At 39.6% G+C, this 19361-nt stretch overlaps 7 protein-coding genes across 10 annotated transcripts; 2 read left to right on the top strand and 5 right to left on the bottom strand.

Moving 5' to 3' along the window:
• Nucleotides 1-275: 275 nt before the first annotated feature.
• LOC132203049 (N-alpha-acetyltransferase 35, NatC auxiliary subunit) lies at nt 276-3544 on the top strand. The gene is made up of 13 exons (XM_059630489.1): nt 276-457; nt 665-741; nt 790-938; nt 999-1222; nt 1279-1465; nt 1523-1727; nt 1786-1964; nt 2018-2209; nt 2295-2435; nt 2491-2669; nt 2720-2933; nt 2986-3243; nt 3292-3544. Exons 1-13 carry the CDS (start codon nt 393-395, stop codon nt 3421-3423), a joined length of 2202 nt encoding a protein of 733 aa, XP_059486472.1. The 5' UTR covers nt 276-392; the 3' UTR covers nt 3424-3544.
• On the bottom strand, nt 3524-4613 carry LOC132203050 (uncharacterized). 2 transcript variants are annotated; one of them, XM_059630491.1, is made up of 5 exons: nt 4524-4613; nt 4322-4466; nt 4148-4267; nt 4001-4093; nt 3524-3947 (listed from the first exon to the last, which is right to left on the bottom strand). In XM_059630491.1, exons 2-5 carry the CDS (start codon nt 4398-4400, stop codon nt 3643-3645), a joined length of 597 nt encoding a protein of 198 aa, XP_059486474.1. In that variant the 5' UTR covers nt 4401-4466; nt 4524-4613; the 3' UTR covers nt 3524-3642. The 2 variants fall into 2 exon arrangements, with proteins under 2 accessions (XP_059486474.1, XP_059486475.1); XM_059630492.1 differs by having other exon boundaries at nt 4322-4603.
• Nucleotides 4614-4841: 228 nt separating this feature from the next.
• LOC132203546 (uncharacterized) lies at nt 4842-6142 on the bottom strand. Its single transcript, XM_059631395.1, has 3 exons — nt 5717-6142; nt 5568-5660; nt 4842-5307 (listed from the first exon to the last, which is right to left on the bottom strand). The coding sequence occupies exons 1-3, from the start codon at nt 6057-6059 to the stop codon at nt 4910-4912; spliced, it is 834 nt and encodes a 277-aa protein (XP_059487378.1). The 5' UTR covers nt 6060-6142; the 3' UTR covers nt 4842-4909.
• Nucleotides 6143-6355: 213 nt separating this feature from the next.
• On the bottom strand, nt 6356-7718 carry LOC132203545 (uncharacterized). The gene is made up of 5 exons (XM_059631394.1): nt 7415-7718; nt 7217-7351; nt 7073-7165; nt 6695-7001; nt 6356-6639 (listed from the first exon to the last, which is right to left on the bottom strand). Exons 1-5 carry the CDS (start codon nt 7512-7514, stop codon nt 6411-6413), a joined length of 864 nt encoding a protein of 287 aa, XP_059487377.1. The 5' UTR covers nt 7515-7718; the 3' UTR covers nt 6356-6410.
• Nucleotides 7719-7995: 277 nt separating this feature from the next.
• On the bottom strand, nt 7996-12272 carry LOC132203542 (histone acetyltransferase KAT6B-like). 2 transcript variants are annotated; one of them, XM_059631387.1, is made up of 7 exons: nt 12127-12272; nt 11196-11323; nt 10741-11046; nt 10311-10400; nt 9169-9908; nt 8827-9099; nt 7996-8769 (listed from the first exon to the last, which is right to left on the bottom strand). In XM_059631387.1, exons 2-7 carry the CDS (start codon nt 11254-11256, stop codon nt 8428-8430), a joined length of 1812 nt encoding a protein of 603 aa, XP_059487370.1. In that variant the 5' UTR covers nt 11257-11323; nt 12127-12272; the 3' UTR covers nt 7996-8427. The 2 variants fall into 2 exon arrangements, with proteins under 2 accessions (XP_059487370.1, XP_059487371.1); XM_059631388.1 differs by lacking the exon at nt 12127-12272 and adding an exon at nt 11390-11408.
• A 2377-nt stretch (nt 12273-14649) lies between these two features.
• On the top strand, nt 14650-17913 carry LOC132203547 (uncharacterized). Its single transcript, XM_059631396.1, has 4 exons — nt 14650-14865; nt 15926-16081; nt 16578-16670; nt 17264-17913. Exons 1-4 carry the CDS (start codon nt 14793-14795, stop codon nt 17737-17739), a joined length of 798 nt encoding a protein of 265 aa, XP_059487379.1. The 5' UTR covers nt 14650-14792; the 3' UTR covers nt 17740-17913.
• LOC132203549 (uncharacterized) lies at nt 17831-19151 on the bottom strand. 2 transcript variants are annotated; one of them, XM_059631399.1, is made up of 5 exons: nt 19082-19151; nt 18832-18917; nt 18392-18484; nt 18236-18328; nt 17831-18166 (listed from the first exon to the last, which is right to left on the bottom strand). In XM_059631399.1, exons 2-5 carry the CDS (start codon nt 18908-18910, stop codon nt 17937-17939), a joined length of 495 nt encoding a protein of 164 aa, XP_059487382.1. In that variant the 5' UTR covers nt 18911-18917; nt 19082-19151; the 3' UTR covers nt 17831-17936. The 2 variants fall into 2 exon arrangements, with proteins under 2 accessions (XP_059487382.1, XP_059487381.1); XM_059631398.1 differs by lacking the exon at nt 19082-19151 and having other exon boundaries at nt 18832-19074.
• Between the last annotated feature and the right edge of the window lie 210 nt (nt 19152-19361).

Below are 19361 nucleotides of genomic sequence, written 5' to 3'. Positions count from 1 at the left end.
ATTATTGTTATTATTATGTGTCTTTTAAAAATAATGAGTTTTGGAGCAAAGTGAAAGAGGAAAATAACCAAATATAATAATATAACAAATAGTATATATTTTAAATGAGTTTAGCGTAACACAAAACCGAAAGGACTGCCTCTGCCAGGAGTAAGAATGATGAGAAGTTAAAAATTAATTCTTTTTATGGTCTTTTCCATTACTTTTATGCGCGCGTAATTCATTTAGTTCAATTACTACCGACAGGTGGCACAAAAATCACTTGTCGGGATCAGCCCATCTGATCGCTGATCGAAGAAGTCTTGACCAGTGGAATTAACTAAAAATTTAATTATTTCATTTGGACAATAGAAAAACAAAGGATTATCGAATTTATATATAATTGGTGTGCGATGGCTGCAACCGACGAGAGGAGCAGCTCACCGCTGAGCGAGGACGAGCTTGTCAATAGATACAGGTAAATTTAATAAATTTGTCGTTCACAGTCTGCTGATGGTCTTTGCTTAATATTTTTGTTTATTTTTCATTCAGATATTTGTCTTTCTTTATATGACGTAGAATTTTCTCAATAAACTCTACTAGTAAATTTTAAAATACATATCCTCGTTTCTCTATCTTTCCTCTTCGAATTTAAATTGTTAAGACTTGCATATAATATTTACAGCATGCTCAACGCAGAGAGCAACGAAGTTTCGTACAAATGGATTGATATATCCAATGAATTCTTGACCAACGTCAAAGGTATGTTCTTCCTTAAAATTTTGAAGTGATCGTGAAATTTTGGTGCAGACCTTCACCTTGGAGAGCTGCTGCACGATGAAATGTTTGGCCTTCTGGAGGCAATGTCCGCTATCGAGATGATGGACCCGAAGATGGACGCTGGGATGGTTTGCAACAGGGGGAGTAAAAAAGCACTCAGCTTTGAGCAGGCAGTTGAGGTAAAAATTTTTTTACTGAAAGTCTGTTAATTTATTTATTTTATTACATATAATGTCTAGTCTGGAAACTTGAAACTCAAAGATTTGACTGCTGCTGAACAAATTGGAATAATCGACTCAACGTGGGCCTGCTTGGTTTCTTGGCTCGAGGGACATTCCTTGGCTCAGACCGTCTTCACGAATCTCTATCTGCACAAGCCATACCAAATTGAGGACAGGCCCATGAAGGCCTTCAGCATTGCCATCCTTAAAATTGTTGATTCGATCAGAGACTTCATCACTAAGTAAAAAGATTATCGTCCGTGGAAAAATTTAAACTATAAGCCAATTGTGTAAGCAGGGCATTGGTTTTTGAAGAAGAAGACTTCCAGCTAGTCACTTATGGTTTCCGTTTGGTACCTGACATTACGGAAACCAGAGCTTTGGGTATGTTGAGGGAAGTGGAGGACGAACTGAGCAAAAAGATGAAAGCTTCAAAGGCACGGATCTTGGAACACGAACCTAAAAATGCGGAACTTATATCCCAGGTGGGTGGAGTATTTTTTTTATTGTTGAAATTATTTTAATGTATTTCTTAACAACAGCATGAAGACTCTTTGGCTCTCTACTCAAGAATCAAATTCACGCGCACATTTTACATGGCCTTGGCTGCCCTGGGAAGACGAGAGCAGACAATGGAACAGGGCAGGTATTTAGGGGGCTGCTCTGAATTACTTGTCGTCATCCAAAAAACTGTCGAGCGAGGAATCAAACCTGCCCCAGTAAGCAGCAACACAAGTTCTAATAGAGGTATAATGGATTTATTTTTAAATCTGATTTTTTTTTTAAATTAAATTTTTTTTTTTAGATTTGCCGACAATTATGGGCTTTGACCCTCTTGTGAACCAAAGGTTGTTGCCTCCGACCTTTCCTCGGTACACAAAAATCAAGTCGAGAGATGAGGCTTTGGAGTATTTTGAAGCTCTCATCCAACGTCTGAAAATGGTCACAAAGATTAGCAGCTACAGCTCATTTCATGCAGCATTGGTATTTGCCTCCTCATGAAAATAAATCCCTATTTTTCAATTATCAACTTCTAGGATTTCTTCATCGATTTCAGCAGAAATAGTCCTTGCATCCTTTCGAGGTCAATTTTGCAACTTCTCTACTTGCCGCATTACAACAGAGTCCTCGGCGCTCACAATTTCACTGACATACTCAGAGATGCAGCCAAAACTTTTATCTGTCCTCCTGCTCTTATGCCAAAGTCAACTCTGTTAAATAATCAACAGGTAAATTTTTCAAACTATTAAAAAACTAGTGTTTTATTTGAAGTTGAACCGATTTTAAATTGCTTTTTATATATGCTATTTTTAGGCCAAAGAGTATGTCGACACATTCTTTGGACACTGCGTCCGGCCGCTTGGAACTCTCATTCAAATAAGTGGACACAACCGTGCTAGGCAAAGAGATAAATTGGCCCACCTCCTAGAAGACTTTGCTGGACTCCAAGATGAAGTAAAACTAAATTAAATTTTAAAATTAAAACCACTCGATTAACACAAATATTTAGGCTGAACGAGTTGATGCGTTTTTGCACAACCTCTCTCTGAAATCGGACAATCCGCGCCCACATCTAGCCTGTCTGGGCACCTGGATTTTGTACCATGCTCTCCGAGTCATGATCATGTACCTGCTGTCTGGCTTCGAGTTGGAACTCTACAGTATTCACGAATACCATTACATTTATTGGTAAGTCGATGTAATAAGCAAACTTACGATTATTAACATTTACCCACTAGGTATTTGTACGAGTTTTTGTACGGATGGCTAGTCTCGTCATTGTCAAGAGCAGACAGTTTTATAATGGAGCAGGAGGCAGCCAAGGAAATGGAAAAGGCCTCGGGAAGGAGTTCAAAGAAAAGCAAAGCCAAGAGGAAGAATAGGGTCCGACCGTACGGAAGGGAAATAACTATGGCCCAAGTTTTGCTGAACATGTGCGGAGGATACTATAAGGTGCTTTATTGTAAAATATGTTCGATTTTTATTTCATTGTAAATTTGTGTAGGCTATGGTTGGATTGCGGCTGGAGGACAAAATCCAGATGCCACATTATGAGTTCGACGACGAAAGAGTGCGCTACGAACATCGATTTGCGCCCTTTGCCAGTCTTATCACACCTCCCATCATGCACTACCAAGAATTCATTGAAATGACTTCAAACGCCAAGGAGTCGCAAAACAGCATCCACTATTACCTCTCTGGCGCTGACTTGTTCCACCAAGCTAGGTCGTTCTTGGAAGGACTACCGTTTCTGGACTTTGAGGTAGATTTAACAACAAATTAAATTTTTGAAATTAAATCATTTCTTCAGGGCCAAGAGCTGCTGAAAATCTGCAAGACGAATTTTGTTGTGCTGAAACTTCTGGGAAGCGGCCACAAACGCGAATCTCCCGTCGAGCTGGATTTTTCTGGCCACCAGCACTTCCCAGTCATCAAAGTGTGAAAGTGAAGTGGGGTGTTTTTTCTGTGAGTACAGCATTTTTAATTTTAACCAGAAACTGGATTTAGTCAAAATTCAAAATTAATAAAACTCGTTTGTGCATATTGTAAGAAACGATCGACAAACAATTTCATTCACTAAAATTAGTTGCCTCAATGAGATTTTGTTTTTGACAATTTCGTGTACAGTTTCTAAAATTTAGCTGCGGATTCAAAGACTAGGTCATCGCGTACTATTACTGCTTGCTTGTTTGAGGGCTTGCTCCAAATTCGCTAGCGAAAAGTTGAAATCAAACTGCCCGTTTACCGAAGGGGGGCTCGGTGGTGGTTTGAAAAACGTGATTCCGTTTTGGCCAAAACGTGCGCAGTCAAAGGAAAATGATGCCAGGGTTATTCCAGAGAATTGCAGCTGCATATTCAGGCAGGCGTACAGATACTGGTCATCGGTGTAGACGCTGGACAATTGGGTGCAAATTGAGAGAATTGGCATAGGCGGCAGAGGGATGCACAGAGCAGGCGGATTTTTGCCTTAAAATAAAATTTTATCATCTTGCAGCTTTTCAAATTATCATAAAATTCACCAGAAATCCTTGCCTGGAAAATGGAAGAGTTTGATAGAAGCAGATCCAATTGAATTGCAAAGTCGGCCGGAACGTACGTGAAATTCAAGCATCCTGAATTTGACTTGATTTATTATAGTTCAAATTTTAAAAATCATGTTATTTTACCAGTTTGATTGAAGTTAAGTTCCTTTACGTTGTAGAGTGCACAGCATCCGCATTGATTTTTTACACACTCACATTTTCCCAGATTTGGAGCTAAAAACTGTGGCACGGGGTTTGGAGCAACTGGATAAATAAATTTTACATTGATTGAATTTGAAAAAAAAAAATTATAATTACCTGCTGTTGTGTCCGTGGGCAATGCAAGGGAGGTGCCGACGCAAAAAAATAGGAGGACGACCGCTTTCATGTTGCTCATGGCGCTGCAACCCTCACACTGAGCCAGCGTTATCTACCCTTGACAATTTTATATCGCAAAGGCCAGCTAGGTTTCAAAATCACAAAACTGTTTTGAAAACAACTAAATTAATTTACAACGCACCTTGCTCTATTTTACGATTTAATTGGAGGGCGCGAGAAAAATATAAATTTTATTTGCACACGCCCTAGCGTTGAGGCGCCTTTGACACCCTGAGCAATACTGATGAGTTTCGAGACAATGGCACAGGTCTGCTGTTGATTTTGATGTCGTATATGGAGTGCATTAATGAGTCCACTATCTACTTTTTAGAGTTTTTATTGGTCATTATTTCCATTCTTTTACGGCCGGTTGTTGATAATGGCGGCCCAGGTCAAATGAAAAAAAAAGTGGAAATGGGTCACAATTTTGCCAAGGTAATTTTTAAAGGAAAAGTTAAAATACTTTTCATCTTAAATTTTTATTTCCGTAAACATTAAAAACTTATAAATAGTTAAATTAATTTGTAATTAGTTTTGATTGGGCTTCTTCTTTGCTGGTTTCTTTGCCGGTTTTTTCTTCTTTTCTGGCGCTTCTGGCTCCAGAGGGTCGTAGTCCTCCCCAATGGCCCCACCTCCGCCTCCAGTGTAGTCGATGTCGCCTCCACCTATGCCTGGCGAAACCTGGCTTGGCCCGAGACCACCACCGGCCTCCGGTTTCAAAAAGACAAAGCCGTCCGCACCCATTCGGACGCAGTCAAATTCCACTTGAAGTATGGGTCTTTTGTTGATCTTGGTTTCCCACTCGAGACACGCGTGGAAGTTTCGGCCAGGGGTGAAAACGTTGGAAAACTTGGCGCAAAAGTCGAATCTCGGGATGTAGGACCACACGCTCGGAATTGGGAAGCACAGTGGCGGCGGGTTTTTGCCTTAAATTTGTATTGCACAATTTTTATTTTCAACTCGAATCCTTAAATTTTCATAAAATATATTCACAATTATTTTTCCAACAAATAGTGAATTTAAATTCAGTTAAAATAATATAATTAGTAATTTTTGTATCTATCTTCCTTCAGTTTTAAAATTTCAACAAGTGTAAAAACAAAATTTCATTTTATTAAAGGTGATTATAAGATGAATTATATTTTATTAAAAACAAGAAAAATTTGAAATTATTTAAATTTACTACCTGAGACACTTCTCTCCATTAGTGTCCTTTCATTCATCAAAAACTTGGCGCTCAAGGAGAATTCGTCGGGGTCGTAGGTGAAATTCATGCAACCTAAAGGAATTTCCTCACAAATTAAAATTTCAAATTTACAAAAATTCGCATCACACCAAGCTGGCTGATGTTGACGCGCTGCAAGGCCATTCCGGCGCAGCAGCCGCACGTGTACCCCTCACATTGGCACCTTTGTTGTCGCTGTCGCAAGGGGAAAATGCCAAGACTGTACCACGGCCTGGTTGGTTCAGTCCCGTTCGCGTCCTTAGAGGCGCCTTCCTCTTCCTCCGAAGGGTAGAAAAAGTCGGCGGGTGGAAGGGTGGTGATATCCTGGTCAGTTAGCGTCGTGGCCTCATAATCGTCGGTCGCTGTTTGGTCTTCTGAAAAAACTACGCTCGGCGCCGAAAGAATAAAAACCACCGCTAAGCTGGCGATCGCTCGCAACCTCGAGCGCAGCATCTCGCTCACAACTGAACGGATACCGTACCAAAGTAAATATATCCGACGCGTATCTTTTTTTTCTCTCCACACCAAATGTGTGCCAATACAGTTTTCAAGCGCGACCAACACTTTAGGAGAATTTCCAAATGTGTTGGTGGAAGAAGTGCGTTCACCTTTGAATCGGCCACGACTGGCCCTGCATTCATTATTCACCTAGTGGCACATAAACTACCGCCTCGTGCTTTTCAGGCGCCACATTCACCAAATTAATTTCAATCATCAATAAATTCACATTGAAATTTTTAAGAGACTGGTTTTAAAATATTATTGATATTTTTATTTAAAAATAAAAGAATTGTATAAATATTATTATTCTCGTGGTTGTCTCTTGGAATTTTTCACCGTCTCTTCAATCTTAATGAAAGTCACATCTTGGGTAGAGGCTGAAGGGGCTGAAGAATTATTGTTAGTTTTTCCATTTTCTGTTGACGTCTGAATTCTGATAATCTTTGGCGTTGTTGGTCTGCTGGTTGAACTTTTCACTTTGGTGGTGGAACCCTTTTTATTTTTGGTTGGCGGAATCGGAGTTGGCTCGTACCTGCGACAGTTAAATTGTAACTCTTTAACTCTTATTGAATTAAAATTATTATTACTTGTCGTCGTGTTGGTTTTCTGCCTCGTAGTCTAATTGGTCGTAGTCTTCGTCTACGGACGGCTTTTGCGGCGCCTCCACGTTAGGCAACCCTCCACCGTCTTCAGGCGAGACCAGTGCTAAACCTTGATCACCGATCCTGACGCAGTCGAATGACACGGAAAACATTGACACGTCGAACATTTTCCCTTCCATGTCAATGCAAGCGTGAATGTTGCGCCCGGTCAGGAAAACGTTGGAGAGTTTGGTACACATTGTGATGAAGCGCAACCGAGGCAGCGGCACGCAAAACGGTCTTGGATTTTTCCCTAAATATTATTTTTACGTCAAAACTTGGTTCATAATAAATTAATTTAAAAGATTGACAAAAAATCTTTACCAGACATTGTCCGCTTGAAATAAGTCTTGTCGTTCATGCTCATGCTGACACTAATTTGAAATTCATCCGGGTCATACTCCATATTTGCACAGACTAAAATTTTATATTTTATTTTCAAGTTTTATGCGTCGTTTTAATTCAAACCATCTTGTCCAAGTGATGCAAGTGACAAGCCAGTGCAGCATTTGCAAACCCCGTCTAAGCAAGTGCACGGCCCGCGCGTCGCTCTCAAGACGTTGCTGCCGATCGCGCTTTTTTCCGCCCCGAGTTGAGCAAGTGCTGAATAAATAATTTTAAAAAAGAAATAAATAAATATTCCAGGAAATATTGAAAGACTCTCACCTTCAGCAGGTAAAGTCACATTGACAGTGAATCCGGGAGGATGTGCGCGGCAGCCGCAAATGAAAGAAAGTAGCAAAAAGCGTAAATTGAAATTTCTCATGCTTACTCTAAGGAGGTGCTGCTGACATTTTCGTGATATCACTGCTCAAGATTGTTCTTTCAAGCTACTGGTTGGAAGTTATATTTAATTAGTATGCACCTTCCCTCTCCCTTTTCGGTACAGGCTGGAAAGGCAATTAAACGCTTTTTCTTTTTCTTGAAATCTGTTCGGGAATCTCACTCTCAGGGGCAGAGAGAGGTAAAAATATATGAAAAAATCATTTATACCGCTAATCTAGCGCGTGTTTTGAGCATGCAGACAGAGAGGCTGCCTGAATCAGTCAGTGGGGCTTTGCGGTACCGTTATGTACTCCGACTTGGACGATGGGTAAAACTAATGATTGCTTGTTAGCAGCTATGGAGCGAGCCCAGAGGTAAAGGGGTCAACGTGTTTTTTTTTCGAGCTATGGTTCGTAGCACACTTGGCAAAGTGCGTACTCAGGATGACAGGATTGAGTGAGAAATAAGAGTAACATGTGAAATAGTCTTAAAAATTAAGTTTATTATTATTATTATGGCAATATAGAGTATCGCGTGACATGATGACACCTCGTGATTTGGTAATTTAGTGAGAATTTCTTTATTCATTGCCCGGCCTTGGAATTCTCAATAAACAAGAAGACAGTTTAAATTTACTGCTGACATGGTAAAGTGGGCAATAAAGCATTAACAGGCGAAAAACCTCAGTCTATTATTGCGTGATGAGTGGAGAGCTTTATTCTTTCTTTACGTAGAAGATTTACTAATTTTATTTCTTGATTTTGTTTTTAATTGTTATAAAGCTTATAAATATATTTACATTGAGCAAATGCGGTGTTTTTCGGTTTAATTAAAAGCCAATGATTGCGTATGGGAAATAAATAAGTTAAATAAATAAATTAGAATAATTTACTAAGCCTAGTCTAAGAGCAGGGTTACAAACCCTTTCCCCTCGAGTTTCTACGTCTGACCACCACGGACGCAGTAGGCGCTGTGGTGACGACCTCGACCTTAATTTTGTCCCTGGGTTCTCCATCCATAGCCACGCCAATCACAGGGGGTTTTGTGTCTTTTTCTTCCTCTTCTTCGTCATCGTCATCTATGCTGACCTCGCCGACCTCTTCAACCAGCTTTTCCACCTCGTCAATGATGTCAGAGGAATCTTCGGCAACCGTTGAGTTTTTCGCCGCGGCAGGGGTGACTGCAGGCTTCACGGTGGTGACCTTCTTCTTGTCGTCATCAAGGTCAGCAACTTCAATTTCACCAATGCTTTCAACCTGGAAATTCCAATTATAAATCAAAACATAATTATTTCAATTTTTATTAAAACCGACCTCTTGAACAACTTCGTTGATGGCGGCCTCGAATTCGCTACTGAAGCTCTCCTCAGTGGTTCCTTCCTCGTCTTTTTCATCTTCATCATCATCATCATCCTCGTCGTCATCGTCATCATCTTCGTCTTTCTCGTCCTCCTCCTCCTCATCATCGTCCTTTTCTTCGTCATCATCTTCTGATTCATCATCATCATCATCATCATCCTCTTCAGATGATGCCTTCACCGGGTCAGGAACTTTCTCGGAGCGCTTAGTCGTCGCCTCTACGGTGACCTGAACAGAGGAGGTGGGTGATAAAAGAATTGTCGTAGGGTTCTTCTCGGTGGTCACTGAATTACTCACTTTGGTTGGCTTAGTAGTGGTCGCCTCAACCTTAACGGGCTTTTTGGTCTGGACTTCCTCCTTCACCGGAGTGGACACGACGTCCTTGGCCGGCTGCTTCTTCTTTTTCTTGCTGGGCGCAGCAGTCGCCTCAGACGTGGCCTCCACAGATGCAGCCTCGCTCTCGTCTTCCTCGGTGTCCGAATCAAACAGTCCGGTGATGAAATCAAACAGTCCCAGGCCACCCTCCTCAGAATCCTCTTCAACATCATTGTCATCATCGTCGCCGTATTCGATCTCAATGTCGTCATCGTCTTCATCTTCTTCCTCCTCATCCTCTTCAGGCTCGTCGGCCTCCTCAGCTTCGTCGTCTTCCTCCTCATCGTCGTCCTCCTCTTCGGTGGCAGCGTCAGACTGTTTGCTGCTGGAGCCGTCGCGGTACTCAATCTCCAAATCGTCACCACCGTCTCCAAAGAGGCCGGAGAAGAGTCCGCCGATACCTTCGTCATCGTCGTCGTCGTCATCATCATCCTCATCATCAGGGCTGGCGGGCAGAGGTGGCGCGGGCGCCAAAGTTACACCTTTCTCGCTGAATTTGAAGCACGACACCCTCAGAGAAGCTTCCAGGTCGAGGGGGGCCCTCAGCTCAAGGCCGAGGCAAGCCTTGAAGTCATCAGCTTCGCGTGAAATTCCGTAAACTCGACCGCAAAATTGGCTGAAGCCTCCCGGCATGTCAACACAGGCGCGCCTTGGTTTCTTCTCTGAAAATCGCGACTTTTATTAATTATTTATCTAAAATATAATTCAAGAATTTTATAAAAATTATTATTATTTTTATCATTGTTTGTTTATTATTGTTTCCAATACTTAAAAAAATATTTCAATTTTTGATACATTGAAAGTTGCAAGTAATTCATTTTTGTAGGGAAACATTGAATAGTTGAACAAAACGGCACAAGTTAGAAATTTGCTAAAACTACAAAAAATCAAATGAGCCAAATTTGCTGCAGTGGGCTAATTGAATATGAATAAATAAAACTTAAAATTATTAATTGAAAATTTAAAAGGCGTTTCACGAAAAGGAAATGAAAAACTATGAGAACAATTTCAAAGTAACGGTAAGATTAATTTGGCAATAATTATTTGCCGATTGACCCACTTACCATCAATTGTGAAGGTTCGCACCACATTATCTCCAAGCTTCATCGACAGGGACAATTTATCTCCTTTCTCGTACTTCAGTGAGGCGCAACCTGCGGGCACAAGAGAGAGAGAGACGCGACTAATTAATGAGGCGTTCGTTATCTCGCCAGTTTGCGGCATCAGAAAAATGTTTATTATGGCGGCACCCAAGTCGTCGAAAATGAGAAAATTAGGCGGCTCGAACAGGTTTTTTGGTGCCTCTGCGAGTACCGTTGAGAAAAACTGGCGTTAAAATTGCCATACAACTTTTGAGTGCTGTCCTTTTGTGAACTTTTCTCAGCTCTGAGCAAGTGTGAAATAAATTGCTTAATTGCGCGCAACTGAATGTAATTTTTCAGAGATTAATTTCAAGAGGGATGAAAAAAAATGTAAATAAAATTATGAACTAACCCTTGCTTCTGATGGGCAAAATAGGCAACCTGAGGTTGCGACAGCAGTTGCACTCGAGTTTGGTGCATTTGCAGAATCGTTCTTGTTCCGTGGTGTTTGCCACGGCTTCAACTTCGTTTTCGACAGGGGCGACTGCCTCTTCTGCCGCTTGGGTCACGACGGCAGCGGCTTCGGTGACGACTGCAGCAGCGGCTTCAGTGACGGCTGCAGCGGGAGCCACTGGGGCAAGGGTTGACAAAATTTCAACAGCAGCAGCTGCGGGGGCTGCAGTCTCTGCTGCAGTTTCATCTTGCCGTGATTGGGTTACTGGAAAATTAATAAAAAAACACATATTTTTTATTAAAATTTTAAATTAAGAATTATTTAGTTATTAACCAAAGTGATAAGAAGTTTTGTAAAAAAAAGAAAATTTAATATATAATTTAACATTTTTGTAAACTAAAAAAAAAAATCACCTGATCTGGCAGCGGCGAATGCCAGCAACAAGGAAATGCAGATTGCGTGAAGGAGCCTCATGTTGACAGACGTTTGATTGCAGCTCTGACGGTGGACGGCTGATCCACGGTGCTGTTGTCAGCCTCGCCTGTTAAAAATAAAGCTCTGCTCAATTATCACAATGAAGAAGGCATGCAGGTGAGTGTGACTGTACGGTGTTCTTCCTCTACTCCGACTGCCCAATACTGCGTCATCGGAGATTTGTGCGTGTGAAAAATAATAGTAGAAGGGGTTTCCTAATAAAGCACGTCAAGCACACTGGGCCGGCTCGTTGACATTGATTTTTCGGTCAATTATTATTTTCATTGAAAGAAAATTTTTTAAATTTTATAACAAAAGTGAAATTCAATTTTTTTTTGTTACGGGAGCAAATGTTTGAAAAAAGTAATAAAAAATATTTTAATTTAGAAAAAAAAAAATAATGGATATAATTTTTTACTGAAGGTAAAACTAAAATGTGGTAATCATTGCTAAAAAAAATGTTCTGACATTTATTGGAGACTCCGTTGCCTCATTCATTGCACCGGACGTGCCAACCATTAAGGCAGTGTTTGCTAAAAAAGAAGCAGATTTTCAGATCGCGCCGGCCAGAAAGAACGCTGAACTGAAACTATGTGTGGGTATGCGTGCAGAGTAACCCCACAACGGCCTACATTATTGAACACGCGGTTGATGACCTGGTTCAATTTGACTTGGCATTTTTGTACTTTGCCCAAAACCAGACCAGAGCAATTACTTGTTATACTGCCCGCGAGTGAGTCGATGAGTGACATTTGAAACAAAATAATTTCAGTAAAAAATGAAAGAAAAAAAAACGGGGAGCATCAGATGCGATTTAAATCAAATTGCAAAACCGGTTTGAGAATAGAAATAACGCTGAATTTTGGTTACCTAGCGACTCTCCTGTTCAGACCTCGACAGCACACTAAAACGGAGGAGCTAATGTTCCGTTTGGTTTGGCTCCTTTGGGTGTTCTGATGTAAGCAGGAAAAATCATTACGGACCACAGAGGAATCTCGGTCATCAGAGGGCGTGTGAGATGCGCACCATTGTGCCCCACCAAGAATTGTTGGGCAGTTGTGGCCCCGCGGCGGGTCCATTCGCGCAGGTGCCAAATTTCAAGATTTTTTCTCTCTTTTATTATGTCACACGCGCGTGCATTCCTTTCGCACCAGATCCGATCGCAAATTTCCATCACGCACCCGGCGCCGTTATGTGTCGGCCGCTTGCATTCGGGCATGCAAATCCCCGCAATGGGCCACTGGGTGCACCGCACGCGACCACTCGGGAAGGTCTAGCCGTGGCCGTGACCTCGCGCCGGCCCGAGGCCTTTCGCCGCCGGTGCGTTGGCACCTGATTTCACGCGTGCACGTCTCTTTCTCTCTCATTGTTCCACGGTTTACGGTTCATTCCGATGCGCCTTTTTTGCAGACAACCTTCCCTCTGATCAAGAAGTGCTTCCTTAATAGTGAGTGGGTGCTCAAAAATATGCGAAGGCTGCGCTCATTGTAATTGAAATTAGTTTCACTGGGTGATTTATCTCTGGTTTTAATTAGCTGGCCATTAACAAACGTGATGATATAATGAGTAGTTTCATAAATGAAGTTTATTAAACAATGTTCATTACAATTAAATTAAAATTGCAGAAATTCTTTTCATAAAAAATCATAAATTATAATTATTTTAATATTTCCGGCATCTCATTAATTAAACTTCCTGTTATAAGAGGCTACCTCTGCTGGATTTTCTAAGATGTCTACGTATCTGCAAAATGAAATTGAATGTGCATTGAAATACGTATAGATGGAGTTTCATATTATTTGTTCAGGAAAACGGCTAATATTAAGATCAGATTATAATTATTTTCTTAAGCATAGCAAAATAAAATGCAAAATACTACCCGCAGCATATATATTTCATGGATATTTTACAAATGGAATTAATAAATAACAAAAAAATTGAGGTAACTCTCTATTTTTATTATTTACAGTAAGACTTAACAATTTATATTATTTATGGAGCAAAGTGTACTTTCGCAATATAGTTATCTTTCGTTGCTTTATTTCTTTTTTTTTTAAACAAGGATTTTTAATGCTAATTGTCGTGGCCTATTGCCGTTAACGGTTCTCCATTCGCCATTCTTCTCTTCCGCCTCAAACATCACGTTTTTGTTCAAACAAGTCAATGATAATCGTCGCGAAGTAAGGCGCAGGTCTCGGCCCTTGCTGCTGTCGTTTTCAGAACTCCAATATTAAGAAATTGCTCGGCGCGGCCGTGCTAAAAAAAGCAAGAGGAGCGAATTTCCACTTGCAACTTGCAAAGTAGAGCATTCAAACAAAGGGCGTCGCGCGCGATCACCGAGGGACCAAACCTACACAGCAGATCATTTGCTTCTTGCAAAGGTCGCGTGACGTCGTTAAGATGATTTATCTCTAGAGACGCGGCGTGAACTTTCTTTTAGCATCTCTCGTTATTCTTAGAATTCCCATTTCTTTTCCCAACTCGCAGCGGCTGCGTTCGGCGCGAAGGAGGAAAATGGAATAAGAACGTGCGGCGATGAGCAGGCAACGCGCGACAATATATATAAAATGTGCTTAACCCATTAGCACTGAAAATAAGTAGAATGAATGACAAACACGCGTTTTACTGGGCTAATGTATTTGTTCGCTCTCAATCGCGGCGAATTGGCAGAGCAAAAACTTTGCAAATTATTTAACTTTTTTGTTCAAATCCTATTTTAATTCAATATTTGTTTAATTGTTGATAATATTTGGACTCAAAATAGCTGATGAACTAAAGTTATATAACTTACAAAGTGTTCGGCAATCTGCTCAATTTTATTATTTTTTTGCCGGAGTATTCCAAAATATGAAAGCATATAACTATTTCTGTAAAAATTAATTATTTTATTTTATGGTTGGAATGTTTTAAATTATGTTTCAATCGGTTCTGACCGGTTCCAACAATAAGATAAGTATGAAACGTGATTTCAAAATAATTTAGTCTCTTTATGGAAAAATAGCAAAATAGTACATTAAAACAAATTTATATCTTTTTATTACTTCAATTTAAAAAGAAACGTTTTAAATTCCATCAAAACTTTGAATAAATTGAGAATAAGTAAAAGTAGCATCATTATCAAATATCAAATGATTTTTTCATTTCATTATGTTTACATTTTAATTCCTTATTTTTATGTTCGAAAGATACCAGTGAAACTTTCGCGACCACGTCTGTTATTAGGGACAGTTAGGTTATTTCGAATGGCAACAATGAATGGCGGTGGGTTTGACAAGAGGACGCAACAATTGACACAGTAAATCATATTGGCGTGCGATGCTCGCTTGCAGGAGAGAAGAAGTGAAAATCTCTCTTCCACTTTTATTGTGCGCGGCGCGCCGTATATATATTAAACGCCGGGTGTGACTGCCTGCTTTTTAAAATCTCGGTCAACAGGTAAAGGGTATAGAGAAGAGAAGTGTGTCGTCCTACAGTGCGGCCGGCGCGTACAGACGGAAGGTAGCAACACAACAGTTGTCGCGATTTGACGAGCAAGCATGCACACCCTGCGAGTCGCGCTCCTGCTCGCCCTTTTGGTTTCGGCCGCCTCGGCCAAGTCCTTCCTCAGCCGTGAGTACCAATTTTTAAAATCGAGAAGCGCTCGCGAGTGTGTGTCGTAACATTTTCCCAGCGGGATTCCTTCTTTCTCCGCCACGGCCGGGGACCTTCCTAGTCCAAAATCATTTTCTGGTATAACTGTTCTAGTACTCATCAGTTATAAATGCGTGTGTGGATATTTAAAACGGTTAATTTTTTATTAATACACACACACTTTGCTCCTGCGCTGCTGGGTTAAGCCCGGCTATTAATTATATTGGCTCGGCCACTTTAGTTTACTTTTTTATAAATTACCTGAGCAAAAGAAATATAATTTAGATGAGATGAGTTAGAGATGTTCTCTCAAGAGACAATAGTATTTAATTTACTGTTTCTGCTGAAACCAAAAGTAAATATTTGCTTCACATTTGCCAGGTTGTTAACAAAATACGGTAATTTTCACTCGGCGTTTGAAGTTTCTAATATTAATTAATTAAAATTTAGAGTAAATTTTTTACTCATTTATAATTCATTGATGAAATATTTTAGATATGAATTTATATACAATTTGTAAATATGTCAATAATAAGGCTGGGAAAAACGTTTGATCATCTAGTAATTGACCTGCATGAAATTAAAAAAAAAAAATCATTTGGACAAGAAAACTCAAAATATTATATTTTGATCGAGGAGAAGAAATTGAAGGTTTTAAGGCACTTGTTGCAATTTTTTAGAAAGTTTAGAACCCTGCTTTCCCTCCTATTTTTCTGTGATTTTTTTAATTCACGAGATTTTCTATTGAATTTATTTATAATTTTTTTGCACATATTACAGATAGTAACAACGGCTTTTCTTTATCCTCTTCGAAATGTTTACCCAAGAATAAAATTCAAACGATTTTCATGCTTGAAACTTTCAATAAATTTTTCTAATTTAATTTTTTAATAGGCTAATAATTGGAACTTTCATTATATTACCCAATATTACCAAAATATATTTATTTTATTTACAGCAATTTGCGCCCATTTCTCATTTTTCTTGTGTTTCTTTGTTTTTTATGATAAAAATCACCCTTTTTTTGGTTCAATTTCAGAGCTGTTAAGCTGGGACCTCGGTCTTACAAAAGATGAAGCCAAAGCAGACGCCAAGCAAGGCCCTGGCACCCCGATCAGCAACTGCGTGTGCGACGGTCCGGGCTGCGTTTGCTGCACCGACTTTAATCTCACCTACATTGACCTAGGCGGGCCCGGTAAGAACATGATAATGACCCTTTCACATCCTCATTGCGGAGGGAGAGCAATCGAGAGAAGACCCAGCGCGGCCTTGATACACTTTCTTTCTAGTCCCTTGTTGGTCCCGGAATCCAATCGGGCGCCGCGGACTTTCTTTTTTATATTCGAATCTTATAACATTATATCATTCACTAATCTCATTTTATGGCCTGCCTGATGATCATATAACAGGACCTTTGTAGATTCAGGTTGTGCAATTATGGACTGTAAAAATTCCTCTGAGATTTAAATTTTTCAGGTGCATCTAAAAATTTAAAAAAACTTTTCTTTTTATATATAATTTGAGGAATTTCTTCATTAAGAAAGTGCGCGTGTTATAATTTTATTTGCTAGACCGTGTCTAGTCATGTTGGTTTCAGTCGCTGCAGAAAAAAACTTCTTTTTACGCTTTTACTAGCGTTCTCTCCTTTTTAGCTTCACATCATTCTTATTATGTTTTCCCTTTTAATGCAGGCTGCGTGAGTCTCAAATACCTTTCTCCTGAGGAAGGAATGGCTGTGAATGTATCCTACGGTGACAGTCTGCTGCACAGCGAGGTCGTCAAAGGTAAAAATCATGTATATAAATTAAAGACCCGTGACTCGTATCAGTAAATTAATTTTTTTTTTTCGTAAAAATGTGAAAGTGGATACATTGGGATAATCTCAAAATTGGAACATAAATTGATAACCCTTGATAAATTTTAACTGAATTATACCTTACTGATGTGAGACTCAGAGAGTCAATTCTAATGCCCAGAAGTTTTAATCAAATTCAGTAATCAGAGCGAACTTCTCGTCAGGTTCGCATACCTATATGTGGAAAGTAGGTAAAATCTAATGAACCCCTAACCCCTGCTGCTTAACAGAGGTGCAATTCGCAAATTTTTAATTTAAAAATTTTTGTCACAATTTCTTGATTTTCAGAATAAAAACACCGGTGCTAATAAGCTGCTGAAGTTTAAGCTTTATCAGATTTTTAATAAAATTTTTAAATAATAATAATAAATAACAGAAAAATTAAATGTAGGAGACTATCTTCCTTTTGTAGATTTTTACTTTATTCATTTTTCATAAGTAGTCCTCTAACTGCGAGGCACCGTTACATTAATAACGAGATACGCATTCAGCCTCTCTCTGATCCGACTCTCTATCTTGCAGGTCCCAATCCCGAGCCGACCTGCATGAACCTGCTGACCGACCTGGCTCAGGTGTGCGCCCGCATCTCTGACCTGAACCCGACGGCGGAGGGCATGAGGGGCTGCGTGCACATGGAGCCGAAGTTGCTCGGCGAAGCGACGGCCGAGTATGACGTTGGCTGTTTCCGGGTTGGGCCACAGGGCATGATCTTTGACCCTCCGGCCAACAACACCAGGCCCGAGGGTATCGTTGAGGCAAATCCCGAAACTGCATCTGCCGAGGAGGAGGAGGAAGGTCCTTCCGAGGAGGAGGTGATCGCTGCTGTCAATGAGACAGCCGAACAGGGCCTCGCTTTCCTCGGCAGCCTTTTCGGAATCGACTTTGGCGTTGGAAAGGTGAACGCCACTGAGGCGCCAGAAGCCGAGGCTCCGGCGTCCGAGGCGCCCTCCCAAAAAGCTGGACGGGCCTTCACCAACCCGCGATTGAATGAAGTTTGATCTCTCTTTACATCTCTTTTAAAAATAAAAATTTTAAGAGAAAACGCCGGATCATTAGGGTTTGGACAGAAAAATTGTACAGTGCGACAAGTTGGTCGAGAAATTTTAATTTATTTTTAATAAATGGACAGTTTTCTTTAATAAAATTTTAATAAAATATATTTCACAGAAAAATGCTAAAAGTTTTACATTCATTTTTAAATCTTCACAACCGAAATATTATCCTCGTCATCATATTTTAATTTAGGTCCAATTGAGAAGCAGCCTATGTCGTATCGCGCAATTCGAATGTGCTTCAGCTTAGCGTCTGCCTCTAAGCAGCCATAGAAACTGTGCCTGGTTGTGTTCAGGTTATAGAATCGCACACAAATTTCAGCATACTCTTTTACAAATGGAGGGCCAACGCAGTAGGGCGGTGGATTCCTCGCTATATAGATATAATTATTTAATTTTCACTTCAAAAATAATTTTAAAAAAAAAGTTAAATAAAAAGTACCTGAAACGGTTTCGTTGAATAGAGTGTGCTGGTTCAATGTTATGGTAAATGACAGGCCGTAATCGTGTCGCAAATAGGTGAAATTTGAACACACTTAACAATAAGACAAATTAATTTGTATATGTTTATTTCCTCATTAAAACTAAAACAACTTACGTGTGCTATTCAATTCGATCAAATCTACATCCATGTGAACGCAACAGCCACAAGTGTAATCCTGGCACAAGCAGCCATTGCCACCAGTTTTAGCTGTAAATAATAGAAAGATATATTAATTATTCATTTTTATCAGTTACGAACAAGTGGATTAATGTAATTTGCGATTAAAACTCTACACCAAAATTATAATTTAAAAAAGGAATAATGGTAATGCGCATTTTCAACAATTTTTTTTATCTCTTTTGAGCCTGGAACTGCAAGAAAAAAAGAAAATTTTACCATATTCATCTAAAGATTTTAATAATTTTCAACATTTTTGGCTCTGTTTCTGGGCCGAAAAGTTTTCAATTTTAGTCGCTCTGCGCCCAATCAATAAATGGATCTACATGATTCAATAATTTACTAATTTATAAAAATATTTATTTAAAACTGTTTACCTTGAATTGTAAAGAGAGCAATAACTGATGCAGCGAAGAGGGTTATACCGAAGACAAGAGCGTAGGGAACCATTTTCATGACAAATCTAAATATTGATTCAAAAGCAATTTATAATCTTTCATACTCCGCCTTTAACATTGAATAAGAAAAGAAAGAATGAAGTGTGCAATCGTAAAATTCGTGAGCATAATAAATTTTTGGCCAGCTTCGAGATAAGTTAATTATGTGTAAAAAAAGCAAGTGATTCACCAATTCTGTAAATTGATCGCTGTTAATACCAAGCATTATACTTTGATTATTTATTTTGCTTATCAAGCCGTTCACAGATGAAGATGGGTGCGCATTCTCGTGGCTTTGAAAAGAATTATTAACCCACATAATAAATACATAATTCGAAATAGAAATAAAAAAGAATTCTAAAAAAAATCAGCTGTTAATAAATTATCGGAGTTGTAGATCAATAATTAATTTTTCTCAATATGACTATAAATTATTTCTTACTGGTTCTTATTTATACTTTTCTCCCTTC

The sequence above is a fragment of the Neocloeon triangulifer genome, unplaced genomic scaffold (genome assembly GCF_031216515.1).
Source record: "Neocloeon triangulifer isolate White Clay Creek 2 clone unplaced genomic scaffold, ASM3121651v1 ptg000017l, whole genome shotgun sequence".
Lineage (NCBI taxonomy): Eukaryota > Metazoa > Arthropoda > Insecta > Ephemeroptera > Baetidae > Neocloeon > Neocloeon triangulifer.
The sequence above is the reverse complement of the archived record's forward strand: the minus strand, read 5'-3'. Positions and strand labels throughout refer to the sequence as shown.

Excerpts from the sequence above, each read along its gene's own strand:
- LOC132203049 (XM_059630489.1), top strand. The coding sequence starts at position 393 with ATGGCTGCAACCGACGAGAGGAGCAGCTCACCGCTGAGCGAGGACGAG. Across the intron at positions 1,728-1,785 it reads CAACACAAGTTCTAATAGAG|ATTTGCCGACAATTATGGGC; the intron begins GTATAATGGATT and ends TTTTTTTTTTAG. Across the intron at positions 2,210-2,294 it reads CTCTGTTAAATAATCAACAG|GCCAAAGAGTATGTCGACAC; the intron begins GTAAATTTTTCA and ends TGCTATTTTTAG.
- LOC132203050 (XM_059630491.1), bottom strand. The coding sequence starts at position 4,400 with ATGAGCAACATGAAAGCGGTCGTCCTCCTATTTTTTTGCGTCGGCACC. Across the intron at positions 4,268-4,321 it reads GCCCACGGACACAACAGCAG|TTGCTCCAAACCCCGTGCCA; the intron begins GTAATTATAATT and ends TTATTTATCCAG. Across the intron at positions 3,948-4,000 it reads TTTCCAGGCAAGGATTTCTG|GCAAAAATCCGCCTGCTCTG; the intron begins GTGAATTTTATG and ends TTTTATTTTAAG.
- LOC132203546 (XM_059631395.1), bottom strand. The coding sequence starts at position 6,059 with ATGCTGCGCTCGAGGTTGCGAGCGATCGCCAGCTTAGCGGTGGTTTTT. Across the intron at positions 5,661-5,716 it reads CGTCAACATCAGCCAGCTTG|GTTGCATGAATTTCACCTAC; the intron begins GTGTGATGCGAA and ends AAATTCCTTTAG. Across the intron at positions 5,308-5,567 it reads AATGGAGAGAAGTGTCTCAG|GCAAAAACCCGCCGCCACTG; the intron begins GTAGTAAATTTA and ends TACAAATTTAAG.
- LOC132203545 (XM_059631394.1), bottom strand. The coding sequence starts at position 7,514 with ATGAGAAATTTCAATTTACGCTTTTTGCTACTTTCTTTCATTTGCGGC. Across the intron at positions 7,002-7,072 it reads TTTCAAGCGGACAATGTCTG|GGAAAAATCCAAGACCGTTT; the intron begins GTAAAGATTTTT and ends AATAATATTTAG. Across the intron at positions 6,640-6,694 it reads GAAAACCAACACGACGACAA|GTACGAGCCAACTCCGATTC; the intron begins GTAATAATAATT and ends TAACTGTCGCAG.
- LOC132203542 (XM_059631387.1), bottom strand. The coding sequence starts at position 11,256 with ATGAGGCTCCTTCACGCAATCTGCATTTCCTTGTTGCTGGCATTCGCC. Across the intron at positions 10,401-10,740 it reads TTTGCCCATCAGAAGCAAGG|GTTGCGCCTCACTGAAGTAC; the intron begins GTTAGTTCATAA and ends TTGTGCCCGCAG. Across the intron at positions 9,909-10,310 it reads GCGAACCTTCACAATTGATG|AGAAGAAACCAAGGCGCGCC; the intron begins GTAAGTGGGTCA and ends CGCGATTTTCAG.
- LOC132203547 (XM_059631396.1), top strand. The coding sequence starts at position 14,793 with ATGCACACCCTGCGAGTCGCGCTCCTGCTCGCCCTTTTGGTTTCGGCC. Across the intron at positions 14,866-15,925 it reads GGCCAAGTCCTTCCTCAGCC|AGCTGTTAAGCTGGGACCTC; the intron begins GTGAGTACCAAT and ends GTTCAATTTCAG. Across the intron at positions 16,082-16,577 it reads CATTGACCTAGGCGGGCCCG|GCTGCGTGAGTCTCAAATAC; the intron begins GTAAGAACATGA and ends CTTTTAATGCAG.
- LOC132203549 (XM_059631399.1), bottom strand. The coding sequence starts at position 18,910 with ATGAAAATGGTTCCCTACGCTCTTGTCTTCGGTATAACCCTCTTCGCT. Across the intron at positions 18,329-18,391 it reads GATCGAATTGAATAGCACAC|TGTGTTCAAATTTCACCTAT; the intron begins GTAAGTTGTTTT and ends CTTATTGTTAAG. Across the intron at positions 18,167-18,235 it reads ATTCAACGAAACCGTTTCAG|CGAGGAATCCACCGCCCTAC; the intron begins GTACTTTTTATT and ends ATATCTATATAG.